Source organism: Bison bison, unplaced genomic scaffold, assembly GCF_000754665.1.
Source record: "Bison bison bison isolate TAMUID 2011002044 unplaced genomic scaffold, Bison_UMD1.0 scf7180017864451, whole genome shotgun sequence".
In the NCBI taxonomy this organism is placed as follows: domain Eukaryota; kingdom Metazoa; phylum Chordata; class Mammalia; order Artiodactyla; family Bovidae; genus Bison; species Bison bison.
Window position 1 is genome coordinate 7,283,854 of NW_011495013.1, and position 18,222 is coordinate 7,302,075.

At 37.6% G+C, this 18,222-nt stretch overlaps 1 protein-coding gene across 1 annotated transcript in view; it reads right to left on the reverse strand.

The window, feature by feature from the left end:
* Positions 1 to 8: 8 nt before the first annotated feature.
* CORIN (corin, serine peptidase) overlaps positions 9 to 18,222 on the reverse strand; it is a 309,309-nt gene continuing 291,095 nt past the window's right edge. The window contains exons 20-22 of the mRNA XM_010858877.1: positions 15,417 to 15,688; positions 13,234 to 13,367; positions 9 to 3,319 (exon numbers count right to left, since the gene is read on the reverse strand). Of these exons, the coding sequence (XP_010857179.1) occupies positions 3,137 to 3,319; positions 13,234 to 13,367; positions 15,417 to 15,688 (589 nt within the window). The 3' untranslated portion in view covers positions 9 to 3,136. The remainder of the gene's footprint in view (positions 3,320 to 13,233; positions 13,368 to 15,416; positions 15,689 to 18,222) is intronic.

The window sequence follows — 18,222 nt, forward strand, 5'->3', positions numbered from 1 at the left end:
TAATTGAAACAAGGAAACTAGTTTCTACCATAACTGCCAGGTATTATTATAAGATCATGTATTCTTGTCGAGTTCTTTTAAAATTCTGTATCCATTCATCTGAAAATTATCAGCCAACCCAGAACTTCCTTCATGAAATCTCCATGCTAATGTTCTGTGTCTATATCAAGCTCTTCTTAATGACTATGCAGCTGTGTTCTCAGGGCTTAAGTTTCTACCTGTTGCCTACTGTTCTGGTCTGATATTTTTTGTAGCCTTCTAATATTATTGCAAATGGTCTTTTATACAGACTGATTTCTAGCATATCCAAAATCCCATATGGCTAATGGAGGTAGCTATCTGCTTTCTTATGATTTTTTTAAACTTTTTAATAAATAACATATATTAAAAGCTGTCATAACTCTGATACTCATCAAATCCAATAGTAATTGGTACCAGAACTGAGAAGGAAAATCCCAAAGCAATACCTTTAAAGAGTATTGTTTGACCTATCCTTATATGGTAAAGTCAGTGGTGTCATATCATCTGTTATCTTCATAGCAACTAGCATTTATTCCTTGAGATCATCATCTTCTGATAAATAAAAATTTAGAGAGATATTCACTTAAAAAAGATTAGAATCTAAGGAATGAGTCCAAAAGACTAAAAAAAGGTCAGTCTCTCTGATATAAATTATCTGTACACAACAGTTCATGTTATGGGTCTACAACTTCTTGCCTACAATTCAGCAATCCCAGGAACTCTGAAAATTAAAAAAGTTTTCATAAATTAAGCACAAATACAATGGGTTAAACAGATACAAGACTATTTAATATAGTTATTCATATATTTTGCCACAAAAGTATTAATAATTTTATTACTGTGCTACTAAACATTTTAATATGCTTTTTAAATTTTTTAAAATTCTGGATTCTGAGACACATCTGGTCCTCAGGCAGAGATTTGGGGTCTTTATAAAGCCTTTAAAGATTCTCATTTCCAAGTGAATAACTCTTATGCAAAGTTTCCTAAGCTAATGTTCCAGCATTTTCGGTAAGTATTCAGCATATTTTACCAAATTTGAGGGAGCCCAATTTGCTCCTAGTAGCCAAGAAAAATTAACAGTATATATTTGTGATTTAATTTTTACCCCAAAAGATTTATAAAGGAATTGGATTAGATTCCCAAAATGTGTTCTAGAAGACAAAAATCCTTATCCTCTTACCAGGGCTAAGGTTTTCCTTGGACACTCAATGGGTGATTAGAGATTATCGCAGACTCTTTCAGACTAATCAAATAGTGGCATTTAAAAGAGCATGTTCCTGGGGGAGTGAGATAAAAGACAAGTAAATTTTGATTGGTGGGAAACTGCCAACGTATAATCGTGGGAAACATTTTCTGGGGCTTGCTCCATGTTTTACATCCAATTCAAATTATACCATTTTATTTGTATTAAGGGTTATTTAAAATAACTACAGTATATACATTTCACTGAACATAAGTTGAGCATAGTTGTTCCATTATATGACAGAACTGATGTAGGTTCTTAAGTTTTCATACAGTTGTGACCATAATTTCAGTTGCTGGATTTTACATTCTCGATAGGTTTATACAAACTACAGAACGAGATGAATCACATGGAAAGTGTCAAGACAGCTTTGCGAATGTCACCTATGCAAACACATAGAAGAGAGTACAAAACGACGTGTATAAAACTGCAGGTAGTCTCTGGGGGTGCTGGGGCAGCCCAGGCTGTGGGGGAAATCCTTTGTTGTTGTTTAGGTGCTTAGTCGTGGCCGACTCTTTGAGACCCCATGGACTGTAGCCTGCCAGCTTCCTCTGTCCATGGGATTTCCCAGGCAAGAATACTGGAGTGGGTTGCCATTTTGTTCTCCAGAGGATCTTCCCAACCCAGGGATTGAACCAGTGTCTCCTGCATTAGCAGGAAGATTCTTCACTGCTGAGCCACCAGGAAAGCCCATAAATTAAATTAGGTACATGTGAATATTTGTGTTTTGAAGGTTTTTAGTGGGGAAAAAAATACTTTAACCACCAATTACTTTATAAATTGATGTGCATCATGACATAGTACTTAAAAGCATATTTAATTTTTTAATTATCAATGGGAAGAAATGGCAACAGCAGCTATTAAATATCTTTTAAGAAAAGTTACAAAATGTTTTTATTCATGCAAAAAGTTTACTGTGCTTTGAAATACATCTCTGTGACCTTATTGGTATGGCTGGACAGAGAAAAACTGAAAAATACTTAGGTGTGGGGTGCAATTTAATTTCCTTAAAAAATTGCATCTCTCCACTCTATAGCAAGTCCTCCTTTAGCAAAGTTTAACCTCAACTTCATTGTCACAAAGACAGAAATTTTTCCCACAAATAGTTTCCCAGTTGTCAAAATCTCAGTTGGCTAACTGATACAGAGTGAACAAACCCTAACTCTGGGAAGGGTCTATGGAGACTTTTCTATGCAATTACAGCCTGGATTTAAATTCCAAATGGTCAGTCTTTTCATATTAAGTGCTAATATTGATGTGAAAAGAACTTTGTGGTCAATGGGATTTGCTCTTTCAGCTACCTAAGTGGATGCTCTGTCTTTCATAAGTTCTCAGAATTATGCAAACTTTAGAAGAATAACAACTTAGGCATGTAAATTATCTTGGCTTTTCATAAATCAAAAGCAAGCCTCTGATGTTGTTATTGAAATTTGCCACTATGCTCTTATGCTGGAGAAATTTTCATTTTGCTGGCAAAGATTCATTAGCCTGGATCTCAATGTCCTTTTGCGACTGGACAAGAGGGAACTTTCTCTAACCTGTTACCCTGGTGCCTACACTCTTCTCTTTCCCAAGTTGACCATTTCACTTTACAGTTGAGGTTAGGCCTGCCTGGCAGAAGAACAAACTCTGTTTTGCTTTGGTTTTTAAAAGATTTTCATTCAACTTGAAGTAAGAGAAAAACAGAACTGGAAAAAAAAAAAACTGCCTGAAATTCGACTGAGACAAACATGACCATTTGCAGTGCACTGTGGAGCATCCCTGTCTATGAAAAGTGCTCCTGTACAGCTCTCTATAGGACGTCCTCCACCGTCGGAAAGGCCGTTTTCTTTGAATGTTGCTGGAAAAAGTCTCGGATCATCTTTGGAATTAGTTCAGGAGAAAAGTACGGATGTATATTTGTCTTTCAATCCATTTGACAAAGTATGTCACGTTGCTGTAAACTCCAGGCCCCAGGACTTTGGAAAAGCAGACGGAGCCCCATGAAGTTAAGCCAAACAATGTCCACTGTCCTCCTGGCTTCTCACAAACTAGAGGCCCACCACTGTCACCCTGTAATGAAGAGCGGTGGATGTTAGTCACTGGTATATCAGAGCCCTCGTGTGTCCACGCTATCCTGAGGGTAAAACAAAGCCCAACCCAGCTTAACCAATGTCCTGAAAAATTTCAACAAAGGTCTCATTGTTAATGTGTGAAGGGAACATGCTGTCCCCTACATAAACAGAACTTCCAAATGAACATTTTAAATCTTGATCTTTTAAAGAATAGAGGTGGCTTGGGAAAGGGCTATATTCTTTTTTTTCTGTGAAATTGGAGGACATTTTGTCATTTCTCACACTTAATCAAAATATATCAAACTTTTTTTTTTAATTTAAGTATATCAGGACTGAGTCCCTAACTGATCTAATTCTTTTAATTTTGATCCAGTTATAAATGTAGAACATGTTCAAGGATAAAGTTTTCTCACAAAAAATAGTGCTAGAAAAATCTAAAAATAAGTCACTTCCAGGATTCTTGCTGTGTGAATGAATGTATTAAGTAAAACACACTCAGGGTAAGAAAAATTTAATACTTACTGTATTTAATAGAAAAGAATTAGCATGCTTAAATAGAAAATACCACATAAGAATTACAGTAAAACTTATTATAATGCAGACATAGAGATTTCATTTGCATAGAGACGTTCATTCTTAATATTTAAGTCTAGGTATTATAGTTAAGTGAAAGTGAAATCGCTCAGTCATGTCCGATTCTGCGACCCCCATGGACTGTAGCCTACCAGGCTCCTCTGTCCGTGGGATTTTCCAGACAATAGTACTGGAGTAGATTGCCATTTCCTTCTCCAGGGGGTCTTCCCAACCCAGGGATCAAACCTGGGTCTCCCACATTGTAGACAGATGCTTTACCATCTGAGCCACCAAGGAAGGCTAAATATTTCTTTGAGCCACTTTTTTTTTTGCGGGGGGAAGTTGGGAGCAGGTGGCGGCAAGAATACTGGAGTGGGTTGCCATTCCCTTCTCCAGGAGATCTCCCTGACCCAGGGATTGAACCCAGGTCTCCCGCATTGTAGGCTGATGCTTTACCATCTGAACCACCAGGGAAGTTATTACAGTTAAGTTTTATTCACTTTTCTTTGTCCACATATAATTAAAACACTATGGCTTTAAAAATGCTAATATTTTCTACATCTGAAAAGATGAGACTATGAGAGATGTGTTCTGCATGGCTTCAAAAGAGAAGGATAGATACTGTAGAAAATAAGTATGTGGACTCATGACAGATATTTACAAAATACTCCTTGCTTTGCAAGAATTTCAAACTTGGAAGTGTATCTATGGTCCTCCCACTTGGTAATGTTGAGAAATAGAAATCATGTTTATCGATGCTCTCCCAAACACCTTCCCTGTGTTAGTTTATTTAATTCTCATGAAATAACTACAGGTTAATAATTATTATTTACATGTTACTACTTATATAAATATAAATATTTAAATATATAATAATAATTGTTATAATTTATCCCTCCCTGCTTTGGTATCTATGTTTGTTTTCTATGTCTGTAAATCTGTTTCTGTTGTATATATAGATTCATTATTTTTTCAGTTCAGTTGCTCAGTCATGTTCGACTCTTTGCAACCCCCATGGACTACAGCACGCCAGGCTTCCCTATCCATCACCAACTCCCAGAGCCTATTCAAACTCATGTCCCCAGAGTCAGTGATGCCATCCAACCATCTCATCCTCTGTTGTTTCCTTCTCCTCCTGCCTTCAGTCTTTCCCAGCATCAGGGTCTTTTCCAATGAGTCAGTTCTTCTCATCAGGCGCCACTAGTTTGCTTTTGCTTCTATTTCTTTTGCTTTGGGAGGCTGACCTAAAAAAGTATTGCTACAATTTATATCAAAGAATGTTTTGCCTATGTAATCTTCTAGGAGTTTTGTGGCATGTCTTATATTTAGGTCTTTAAACTCTTTTGAGTTAATTTTTGTATAATTATAATAATTATGTATAATTTTTGTTGTAATTTCATTGATTTACATGTAGCTGTCCAGCTTTCCCAACACCACTTATTGAAGAAATTGTCTTCTCTGCATTGTATTCTTGCCTCAGAGATTTACCATAAATGTGTGGGTTTATTTTTGGCCTGTATCCTGTTCCACTGATCCATATGTCTGTTACCATGCTATTTTGATTACTGTAGCTTTGTAGTATAATCTAGAATGAGTATGTCTCCAAGTTTTGTTTTTTTCTCAGAGTTGCTTTGTCAATTCTGGATCCTCTGTGATTCCACATAAATTTTAGAATTTTTTTTTTTTTTTAACAGAACTAGAACAAATAAAAGTCACAAGTATTTTGACAGTTCAGTTCAGTCGCTCAGTCATGTCTGACTCTGCAACCCCCATGGACTGTAGCATACCAGGCCTCCCTGTCCATCACCAACTCCTGGAGTTTATTCAAACTAAGGTCCATTGAGTTGGTGATGCTATCCAGCCATCTCATCATCTGCCGTCCCCTTCTCCTCCCACCTTCAATCTTTCCCAGCATCAGGGAAAGAGTCAGTTCTTCACTGATCAGGATATTTTAACAGGGGTGGCATTAAATATGTAGATTGCTTTGGGTAGTATGACCATTTTTACAATACTAATTCTTTCAATCCTAGAGCATTGGATATCTTTCCATTTCTTTGAATCATCTTCAGTGTTCTTTACAATGTTTTAGTTTTCAGTACATAGGAGTTTTCACCTCCTTGGTTAAGTTTATTCTAACGTATTTTTTAACATGATTTTAAAAATGATTTTTTTTTCAATTTTTTCTTTCTGATATTCCATTTAGTGTAAAGAAATGCAATAGCTTTCTGTATATGAATCTTGTATTCTGTTACCTGGCTGAATTCATTTATTAGTTCTAATAGTTTTTGTATGGAGACTTTAGGATTCTCTATATAGAGTATCATATCATCTGCAAATAATGACAGTTTTCTTCCCCTTCAAGGTTTTCAGTTTTTCACCATTGGGTATTATGCTGGCTGTAAGTTTGTCACAAGTCACTTTTATTATGTTGAGATATAGTCCCTCTATACCCACTTTGTGGTGTGAACATTAGCAAGTTGAACAATAAAAACCATATTATCATCTCAATAAATGTAGAAAAAGCTTTGGACAAAACTCCATACCCATTTTTTAAAAGTGGGCATAGAGGGAACATAACTCAGCATAATAAAGGCATATATGGGCTACCCTGGTTCAATTTCCTGGATCAGGAAGATCCCCCAGAGAGGGGATAGGCTACCCACTCCAGTATTCTTGGGCTTCCCTGGTGGCTCAGTCGGTAAAGAATCTACCTGCAGTGTGGGAGACCTGGATTCAATACCTGGGTTGGAAAGATTCCCCTGGAGGAGGACATGGCAACTCACTCCAGTATTCTTGCCTGGAGAATCCCCATGGACAGAGGAGGCTGGCAGGCTACAGTCTATGGGGTCACAAAGAATCAGACACAACTGAGCACAGCACAGCATGTGACAAACCCACAGCTAAACATCATACTCAATGGTGAAAAGCTGAAACCATTTCCTCTAAAATTAGGTACAAGACAAAGATGTCTTATCTTGCCACTTCTACTCAACATAGTTTTGAGAGTCCCAGCAATAGCAATCAGAGAAGAAAAAGAATAGTAATCCAAATTATGAAAAGTAAAATTGTCACTGTTTGCAGATGACATGATAACTACATGTAGAAAATCCTAAAGATGCTACAAGAAAACTATTAGAACTCATCAATGAATTTGGTACAGTTGCAGGATACAAAATTAATACACAGAAATATGTTGAATCTCTAGACACTAACAATGTAAGGTCAGAAAGAGAAATTAAGGAAACAATCCCATTTACTGTTTCATCAAAAAAATAAAATACCTTGGAATAAACATACCTAAGGAGACAAAAGACCTCTACTCATAAAACTATAAGATACTGATGTAACAAATTGAAGAAAACACAAATAAATGGAAAGATATACCTACCATGTTCATGGATTAGAAGAATCAGTATTGTCCAAATGACTATATTACCCAAGGTAATCTACAGATTCAATGCAATCCCTATCAAATTACTATGTCATTTTTTGCAGATCTAGAACAAAAAAAATCTTATAACTTGTATGGAAACACAAAAGATCCCAAATAACCAAAGCAATCTTGAGAAAGAAAGAAAAGCTGAGAAATCAGGCTCTGTTACTTCAGAATATATTGTAAAGCTATAGTAATCAAAGCAGTATGGTACTGGCCCAAAGACAGTCTTATAGATCAATGCAACAGGATAGAAAGCCTAGAAATAAGTCCAAATAACTATGGTCAATTAATATGACAAAGAAAGCAAGAATATACAATGGAGAAAAGACAGTCTCTTCTTCAGTAAGTGGTGCTAGGAAAATTGGAGAGCTACATATAAAAGAATGAAATTAAAATACTCCTTAACACCATGCACAAAAATAAACTCAAAGACCTAAATGTAAGACTGGATATTACAAAACTCATAGAGGAAAACATAGACAGAACACTGTTTGATATAAACCACAGCAAGATCGTTTTCAATCCACCTCCTATAGTAATGAAGATAAAAACAATAACCAAATGAGATTAATTAAATTTAAAATCTTTTGCACAGCAAAGGAAACCACCAAAACAAAAAGACAACTTACAAAAATGGGAGAAAATATTTGCAAAGGATGCAACTAACAAGGAATTAATCTCCAAAATATACAAACAGCTCATGAAGCTCAATATCAAAAAAATCAAACAACCCAATCAAAAATGGGCAGAAGAGAAACATTTCTCTAAAGAAGTGTTACAAATGACCAAAAAGAACATGAAAAGATATTCAACGTTGCTAATTATTAGAGAAATGCAAATCAAAACTACACTGTAGTATCAACTCAGACTAGTCAGAAGAGCCATTATCAAAGTCTACAAACAACAGATGCTGAAGAGGGTGTGGAGAAAAGGTAACCCTTCCTGTACTGTAGGTGGGAATGTAAATTGGTACAATCACTATGAAGAATAGTACAGAAGTTCCTTAAAAAACTAAAAGTTACCATGTGATCCAGCAACTCCTGGACATATATCTGGGGAAAAAATGCAAAAAGATACATGCACCCCAGTATTCAATTGCAGCACTATATACAATAGCCAAAACATGGAAGCAACCTAACTGCCAATAGAATGATAGGTAAAGAAAATATACTACATATATATGATGAATTATTATTCAGCCATGAAAAAGAATGAAATAAAGCTATTTGCACCATCATGGATGGACCTGGAGATTATCACACTAATTGAATTATGTCAGAGAAAGACAAATATCACATCACTTATATTTGGAATCTAAAGAGATGATATAAATGAACTTATTTACAAAACAGAAATAGACCCCCAGGCTTAGAAAACAAACATAGTTATCAAAGGGGAAAGGTGGGGAGGGGGACAAATTAGGAGTCTGGAATTAACATATACACACTACAATGTAGAAAACAGATCACTAACAACGACCTACTGTATAGCACAGGGAATTCTACTTAATGTTATGTAATAGCATACATGGGGAAAGAATCTGATAAAGAATGGCTATAACTGAACCACTTTCCTGTACACCTGAAACTAACACAATACAGTAACTCACCTATACCCCAATATAAAATAAAAATATATATGTACATATTACCATTTTAAACCTTATTCCAGTTGTTTTTATAGTTCTTTGAGTTCATTTCTTTTTGTTTTTCCTTTTGTGCTTTGATGATTTTCTTTTGAAGTATGCTTGAGTTCCTTCCTTTTAGGTTTTTGTGAAACTATTTTCTATGTGTTTAATTTGTGATTACTATGGCGTTCAAATATGTTGACCCATTACTATAGCTACTTGCTTTAAATTTATTATAGTCACTTTTACAAAAATTCTGATTGCTTTTTAATCTCTGTACTTGCATATTTAAGTGATCTTCAGTCCTTTTCAGTTTCAACATCAGTCCTACCAATGAACGAATACCCAAGACTGATCTCCTTTAGGATGGACTGGTTGGATCTCCTTGCAGTCTGAGGGACTCTGAAGAATCTTCTCCAGCACCACAGTTCAAAAGCATCAATTCTCCGGTGCTCAGCTTTCTTTATAGTCCAACTCTCACAGTCATATATGACCACTGGAAAAACCATAGCCTTGACTAGACGGACCTTTGTTGACAAAGTAATGTCTCTGCTTTTTAATATGCTGTCTGGATTGGTCATAACTTTCCTTCCAAGGAGTAAGTGTCTTTTAATTTCATGGCTGCAATCACCATCTACAGTGATTTTGGAGCCCAGAAAAATAAAGTCAGCCACTGTTTACACTATTTCCCCATGAAGTGATGGGACCAGATGCCATGATCTTAGTTTTCTGAATGTTGAGCTTTAAGCCAACTTTTTCACTCTCCTCTTTCACTTTCATCAAGAGGCTCTTTAGTTCTTCTTCTGCCATAAGGGTGGTGTCATCTGCATATCTGAGGTTATTGATACTTCTCCTGGCACTCTTCATTCCAGCTTGTGCTTCCTCTAGCCAGCGTTTCTCATGATGTACTCTGCATAGAAGTTAAATAAGCAGGGTGACAACATACAGCCTTGATGGACTCCTTTTCCTATTTGGAACCAGTCTGTTGTTCCCATGTCCAGTTCTAACTGTTGCTTCCTGACCTGCATACAGGTTTCTCAAGAGGCAGGTCAGGTGCTTCGGTATTCCCATCTCTTTGAGAATTTTCCACAGTTTATTGTGATCCATACAGTCAAAGGCTTTGGCATAGTCAATAAAGCAGAAATAGATGTTTTTCTGGAATTCTCTTGCTTTTTCCATGATCCAGCAGATGTTGGTAGTTTGATCTCTGGTTCCTCTGCCTTTTCTAAAACCAGCTTGAACATCTGGAAGTTCACAGTTCACATATTGCTGAAGCCTGGCTTGGAGAATTTTGAGCATTACTTTACTAGTGTGTGAGATGAGTGCATTTGTGCAGTAGTTTGAGCATTCTTTGGCATTGCCTTTCTTTGGGATTGGAATGAAAACTGACCTTTTCCAGTCCTGTGGCCACTGCTGAGTTTTCCAAATTTGCTGGCATATTGAGTGTGGCACTTTCACAGCATCATCTTTTAGGATTTGAAATAGCTCAACTGGAATTCCATCACCTCCACTAGCTTTGTTCATAGTGATGCTTCCTAAAGCCCACTTGACTTCACATTCCAGGATGTCTGGCTCTAGGTGAGCCAGATCACACCATCATGATTATATGGGTTGTGAAGATCTTGTTTGTATAGTTCTTCTGTGTATTCTTGCCACCTCTTCTTAATATCTTCTGCTTCTGTTAGGTCCACACCATTTCTGTCCTTTATTGAGCCCATCTTTGCATGAAATGTTCCCTTGGTATCTCTAATTTTCTTGAAGAGATCTCTAGTCTTTCCCATTCTGTTGTTTTTCTCTATTTCTTTGCATTGATCGCTGAGGAAGGCTTTCTTATCTCTCCTTGCTATTCTTTGGAACTCTGCATTCAAATGGGTATAGCTTTCCTTTTCTCCTTTGCTTTTTGCTTCTCTTCTTTTCACACCTATTTGTAAGGCCTCCTCAGACCGCCATTTTGCTTTTTTGTATTTCATTTTCTTGGGGCTAAAACTCCAATACTTTGGCCACCTGATGCAAAGAGCTGACTCATTTGAAAAGACCCTGATGCTGGGAAAGATTGAGGGCAATAGGAGAAGGGGACAACAGAGGATGAGATGGTTGGATGGTATCATTGACTCAATGGACATGGGTTTAGATGGACTCCAGGAGTTGGTGATGGACAGGGATGCCTGGTGTGCTGCGGTTCATGGGGTCACAAAGAGTCGGACACAGCTGATCGACTGAACTGAACAATCCTTTTACATATTTGCTTCTCCTCCTGTGATTTTTTTTTTCCTTTCCAATAGATTGTTGCTTCTTTTCTACTTAGAGAAGACCCTTTAATATTTAAGGTTGGTTTAATATTGCTCAATTCTTTTAGTTTTTGCTTGTCTGAGAAATTCTTTATCTTTTTCTATTCTAAATGATAATCTTTCTAGGTAGAGTATCCTAGATTGAACATTTTCTCTTTCAGGTTTGAATATATCATGCCATTTCCTAGAAGTAGTGATCATCATATTCATAACTTACCAATGCCATAAACCTAACTAATGAGAAGCCCTGGTGGCTCAGTGGTAAAGAGTCTGCCTGCCAAGGCAGGAGACATGGGTTCAAACCCTAGGTCAGGAAGAGCCCCTGGAGGAGGAAATGGCAGCCCACTCCATATTCTTGCCTGGAAACATCCATGGACAGAGGAACCTGGTGGGCTACAGTCCATGAAGTCACAAAGAGTCAGACACAACTGAGCACACAAGCCCAGCCAATAAGCATAGGCCTTTCAAGGGGCTGACTAAATTGTTCTGTCTGAAAGCCTGATTGATTTTTAAGCAAAATTTACTGGAAACATTTTGATTAGACATATTCCAGTCTTTTCATCTCCTCTTATATAAAAGAATTAAGATCCTGATTTATGCTGTGCTACACAACTTAGTGACTGAACCACCACTACCACCACTTATTTATGCTAGTTATTAAAATGGGGTATGTTTACAGCATCCCTACGTTTCCAGATCAGAAACTTAGCCACATAATTATTTAGAATCAATTTTTTGGAGGATTCTGTGCTAATGTCTAAACAAGTAAGGAGCTATTTTTACCATAAAAGGGCCAAAAGTCCACTTGGATAATGAGAAAAACTTTACATGAAAGCAAAATCTAAGGGCTATAAATAAAGGAGTCTTCAAAAGAATGAGCGATTGCTTCCAGCTGGAGGGGAACATAGGATCCCCTTAAGAGTAGATTTTGAGCTAAGCTTAGTGAGATAGGTAGACATGTTAGCTGGAAAACAAGTGAAGCAGCAGCAATTCGAAATGAAAGAAGGATACAGAGATAAAGGCACAATTTGGTCCTCTTTTCCTTTTCATAATATTAGACTTCAGGCCAAAGTTTGGTTTCAATATTGAGTCCCATGGTTTCTAGACCTTAACAGAGGACCATGGCCTGCGATGTGTCCTGTTGAGGCAGTTGAGGAAGATAATGAGAGGTTCTGATGAATAGACTTGGTAAAAAAGTAGCCTTTTGTCTCTCTCCTTTTCTACCTGGGGTTTTGTTAGAGAGCGTCTGGTATGTGTCTAAGATGCCCACAGTGTGGAACTGCCACCACTAAAGAAGTTGACAGGACCCAGTTCTTATTAGACATTATTATATGAGCATGACCACACCCATGTCTATGTTGGGCCTTAATTTCTCTTTCAAGAATCAGCCTTCCATCCCCTCCCTTTAGCAGTTACCATTTCATTATACAGTTGAGGTTAGGCCTGCCTGGCAAAATAACAAACTCTGTTTCGCTTTGGTTTTTAAAAGACTTTCATTCAATTTGAAGTAAGAGAAAAATAGAATTAACAACAACAAAAAAGCTGCGTAAAATTAGACTAAGACAAACTTGAACATTTGCAGTGCACTGTGGAGCATCCCTGTCTGAAAAGTGCTGTAGAGAGCTGTCCTGAGGCCCTAGTTCTTAGTGAACCTCCAGGTCATATTGGCAATACAGAGACATGTGTTCACATTAATCCTTGCTTCTAGGATAGTTAGTGGCCAAGCACATTCATAACTTCATTCTACCACCTTAGTCCTGGGTGATATGGGGTAAATTACTTAACCTCTATGGTCCCTTGTTCCACAAGTGATGATTGTGAGAATTCAGTGAGTTATTCAAAAGTATTTAGAAGAGATACTGGAAACATAACAAATTATTTTCAAAAAAACTTTCCCAAAGAGCCACACATGAATAATAATGAGCCTATATGGACCCACTGAACCTATTGCAGAATTGAATCTCTTTGGTAAGCACTGAGCAACTTACCATGCATGAGTCAACCGTGCCAGACTCATAGCCAGCACAGATCATCCGGTTGGTGATGGTCTTCATGTCAAAGTAAGACTGACATTGTTCCAGAGAAATAACACGTACTTCTCCCTCTTGCAGCTTAAAAGGCACTGGATTTTTTTTTTTTTTTAAGAGAAAGAAATAAAACATGAGGGTAAAATGACTCAAAAATTAGGCTAGTCATACAGGAAATCATTACATTTTTATATCAAGAAAACCATATTCTTAGAATGTTATTTCAAAGACAAAGCTCATTTAGACTCAAACTTTTCCAATTAGAAGTGCTGATAGTCATTCCATTAGTCAAATGCCTCCATTTTGTTAATGAGAAAATGGAGGCACAGACTGGTTAAGTAACCTGGCTCATGGTTTCCCTTTCATTTTTTACAAATGGGTTTTCTAATTTATTTTTTGTGTTTTGGTTGCACTACACAGCATGCAGGATGGATCCCCTGCCAGATATGGAACCCAGGCCTCTGCAGTGTAAGCACTGAATCTTAACCACTAGCCCCACCAGGGAACTGCCTCCCTCTCTTATTACATGTGGCAACATAAACAATTGGTATTACAATTAAAATAATCAAGCCAGAGCTCTGCCCCAGATGGAGGCTGTCCGCTGTGTGACAGCTAAGCATGTGAGTCCATTCTGCTAAAGTTTAGATCATCTGTTCAGAGTAACAGGGGAATGGTTGCCCCATCCTTGGTTTAAACAATGTTATCTCACCACGTGCTATAGTAGCCATCATTAGATCAGGACCTTTAATCCTAGAAGATGTGTCAGAAAGATGTCCAAAGGGAAAAGTGTCCCTTAGTGTCAGCAGAGAGAATGTGTGATTTCCAGCTTGTCTGAAACTTCTTGCCTGGGAAATCCCATGGACAGGGGCCCTGGCAGGCTACAGTCTATAGAGTTACAAAGAGTCAAACACGACTTGGTGACTAAACAACAAAAGGTGGGTAACAGGACACCGACATGTATCATCATCCCTGAGAGCTACAGTACTACCCTGACGTAGTTGGCATGGCCAGTGCTTACTATTAAAGAAAATATCGATTAAATTCTTATTCTAAACTTTTAACAGGTCAAGCAAAGTAAGAGTCCTTTACAGGCAGCTGAGAGACAGCAGTACAAAGTTCTAAATTTCTGTATGTTCTCAATGGTGAAAAAAAGAGTATTTCCTCTAAGATCAGAAACAAGACAAAAATGTCTACTTTTGCCACTATGAATAATCACCATAGTTTTTAAAGTCCTAGCCACGGCTATCAGAGAAGACAAAAGGAATCCTCATTGGAAAAGAAGAAAAAACTCTCACTGTTTGCAAAGTCACTCAGTCGTGTCCGACTCTTTGCGACCCCGTGGACTGTAGCCTACCAGACTCCTCTGTCCATGGGATTTTCCAGGCAAGAGTACTGGAGTGGGTTGCCATTTCTTTCTCCAGGGGATCTTCCCAACCCAGGGATCGAACCTTGGTCTCCTGCATTTCAGGCAGACGCTTTAACCTCTGAGCTACCAGGTAAGCCCTGATATTATACATAGAAAATCCTAAAGATCCTACCAGAAAACTACTAGAGCTTATCAATGAATTTGGTGAAGGTGCAGGATATAAAATTAATACACAAAAATCTCTTGCCTTCCTATACACAAACAACAAAAGATCAGAAACAGAAATCAGGGAAACAATCACATTTACCATCTCATCAAAAAGAATAAAATACCTAGGAATAAACCTACCTAAGGAGACAAAAGACATGTACTCAGAAAACTATAAGACACTAATGAATGAAATCAAAGATAACACAAACATGGATTGGAAGAATCAATATTGTCAAAATGACTATCCTACCTAAAGCAATCTAGATTCAATACAATCCCTAACAAGGCAGGGATGACTGATCTTGCATGTCAGCTCCAACCATCTGTAGGGGCTCCCTGGAGAAATGAGGTATAGAGAGGGACTTCTGAGGTTTCCTTTGGGTTTGCAGGTTTAAGGGCATGATGAAGTATTGACTTCTGCAATTTGCATGGAAGAGGGAGTGACACATATGCTATTTGTGACTCTGTTATAAGTGAAAATGGGAAATGATTACCAAAGGTTAGGAAGTACCCTAGTGTTTTCCAGTTAAAAGCTGAAAGGTGAATGCTCCCAAGAATCTTGACTTACTTTTGTTGCCCATATGTCCCCAGCCTGTGATATAGCAATAAGTATCAGGTTCTAAGGACTGATCCGGGCTGGGTAAGCAGACGGGTCGGACGTAGCTTGTTTCATTGATATCTTGGCTTAGCTCCACTATGCTGATGTCGTAGTCCACCACCGCTCGACTGTAGCGAGGATGCAGGATGATGGTTTTCACAAGGCGCATCTGCATGAACGTTGATGGGTGGTCTAGGTTATTGATGCCAAACACCACTTTCCAAACAGCAGCATTCTCTCTCCTAAAATGATGATTCAAGAGCTATTGGCACCTTAAACTCAGACTTATCTTTTAAAATTTATATATGATTTTTAAATATTTTTTTAAATAATTGCTCTTTCCACTCCCATATCCCATGTATTCATACAAAAAGCATTTATATAACCCTTGAGCAATTGGTAAATATCGTATTGTTCTGGAAACCAAAACTTGGGCTTCCTAAATGGGGCTGCTCTGGAAAATAACACTTGTTCACTTTGAAAGGGAGACAGAGTAGTTACTTGCTTCATTGAGTGGGGAAGATGATGAAAAGTCGTGAAGAAGAGACAAGAGGAAAAAAAAGAGAATGAAAATCAGAGGTTAAGTGATCCCTCCAAGGAGGCAGTGCTTGAGAGAAATGTCAGGTTTTCAAGAAAGGCTTCTGAAAATTTCAAGCTAGCAACTTAAAAGGTCACCCACAACTTATAATGGGTAGTCTCAGACGTCACTGTTTTTGAACACTTGACAGCAATAGTCTAATTCCACTTTAAAACACTTTTCCACTTTAAAACACTTTCCCACTTGACTTCGAGGACTCCCCATGCTCCAGAATTTCCTCCTGTCTCTGGGACCTCTTCCTCTCTGTTGCATCCTCCTCCTCTGCTCTCAGTGTCTTCATTGAAGTGACCCAGAGCTCTGCCTTTAAGTCTTCTCATTCTTCACTCGCCCCTTTGAAGAGCTTATCTAGTCACATGGCTTTAAATGCCACCCGAATGGCATTTGTAACTTTCAAATGTGTATCTCCAGCTCCATCCTCTCCTTTGAGCTATACAATTCATTCTACACTTATTTGCTATTTACAGCTACCCATTATGCAATATTGGATCATCTCTCTTACACCCAACACTGAATGCATCAGCAAGTCCTCACTGCTCCACTTTCAAATATATCCTGAATCTTGTTTCCCCTTCTGCCACCACTACAATCCTAATCTAAGCTACTCACCTCTCCCAAATAGTGGCCCTTCTTTTACTCTTAACCCCTATAACTCAGTCTCCTCACACAGAGTGACCTTTTAAAAAATAAAATTATATAAAATTTGTTTCCTGTTCATAATTCTTTTCAGATTCTTTTCCACTATAGGTCATTAAAAGATATTGAATACAGTTTCATGTGCTATACAGTAGGTCCTTGTATAGTCAATACTTGAAAATAACTAAATAGAATATAGCCTTTAAAAATTATGAATTGCTATGTTGTACACCTGAAACTTATACTGTACATCAATTATACCTCAATAAAATTGATATTATTTGAATATATATAATACCCATATAGAGACAAATATAGCGTTATAGATATATAGATATTGTGCTGGGGATTTCAGTAATGAGCAAGAAAGACATGATCCCTGCCTATACAAACTTTAGGATTGAGTGAAGATAAACAGTAAAAGAAATAATTATAATAAAATGCAAAAAGTGCTATGGCATGAATATTACAGGATAATATTACAAAATTGTTTTTCATTAAATAAAACCATCCGTTGCATAACATGTCATTCTTTCTCCTTTTTCTTCCTTCCTTCCCTCACTCCATCTCCCTGTTCCATTTTTTAGTTTAGAAGAGTAAGCATATGACCATCTGAGAAATTCAACACTCACTCGAGATTCTATTATTTAAGGCATCTGAAATAGAACAATTATTGATCTCAAATGTCTACCTGTTTGATAGCTTCTTACCTCAATTCAAAGCTACTAAATTTTGGTTACAAAAAATATTCATCTATCTGCTTAAATCACAGGTAGTATGACAAACAGTTGAACACTGCAAACTATTTGTAACAAAATGAAATTGAGTAAACTTTACAGACTTGATTGCTATATACAGGTTAATGTAATTCTAACTGTAAAATATGTGTCAGTAAAACTGCTAAATGTTATTATATTCAGTAGCCTCTTGTGACACAAGCTATTGTCATTATGGCATTAATACCCACCAAAAGCAAAACAAAACAAAACAAAACAAAACAAAACAGGAAATTCACATACTTCAATATTCAGTAAGGAAATTGTTCTGTTTTATTTTTTGTTATAAGGGGAAAAATAAAGTCTCTTTAAATCTTTTTTCCAAGTCTGGAAAAAACCAAGGGAAACAATAACCTGTTGTTCAAAAAGGGTACATGAAGTGAGGGAGACGTGTCAGATCAGATCAGTCGCTCAGTCGTGTCCGACTCTTTGCGACCCCATGAATCGCAGCATGCCAGGCCTCCCTGTCCATCACCAACTCCCGGAGTTCACTGAGACGCACGTCCATCAAGTCAGTGATGCCATCCAGCCATCTCATCCTCTGTCGTCCCCTTCTCCTCTTGCCCCCAGTCCCTCCCAGCATCAGAGTCTTTTCCAATGAGTCAACTCTTCCCATGAGGTGGCCAAAGTACTGGAGTTTCAGCTTTAGCATCATTCCTTCCAAAGAAATCCCAGGGCTGATCTCCCTTCAGAATGGACTGGTTGGATCTCCTTGCAGTCCAAGGGACTCTCAAGAGTCTTCTCCAACACCACAGTTCAAAAGCTGTCT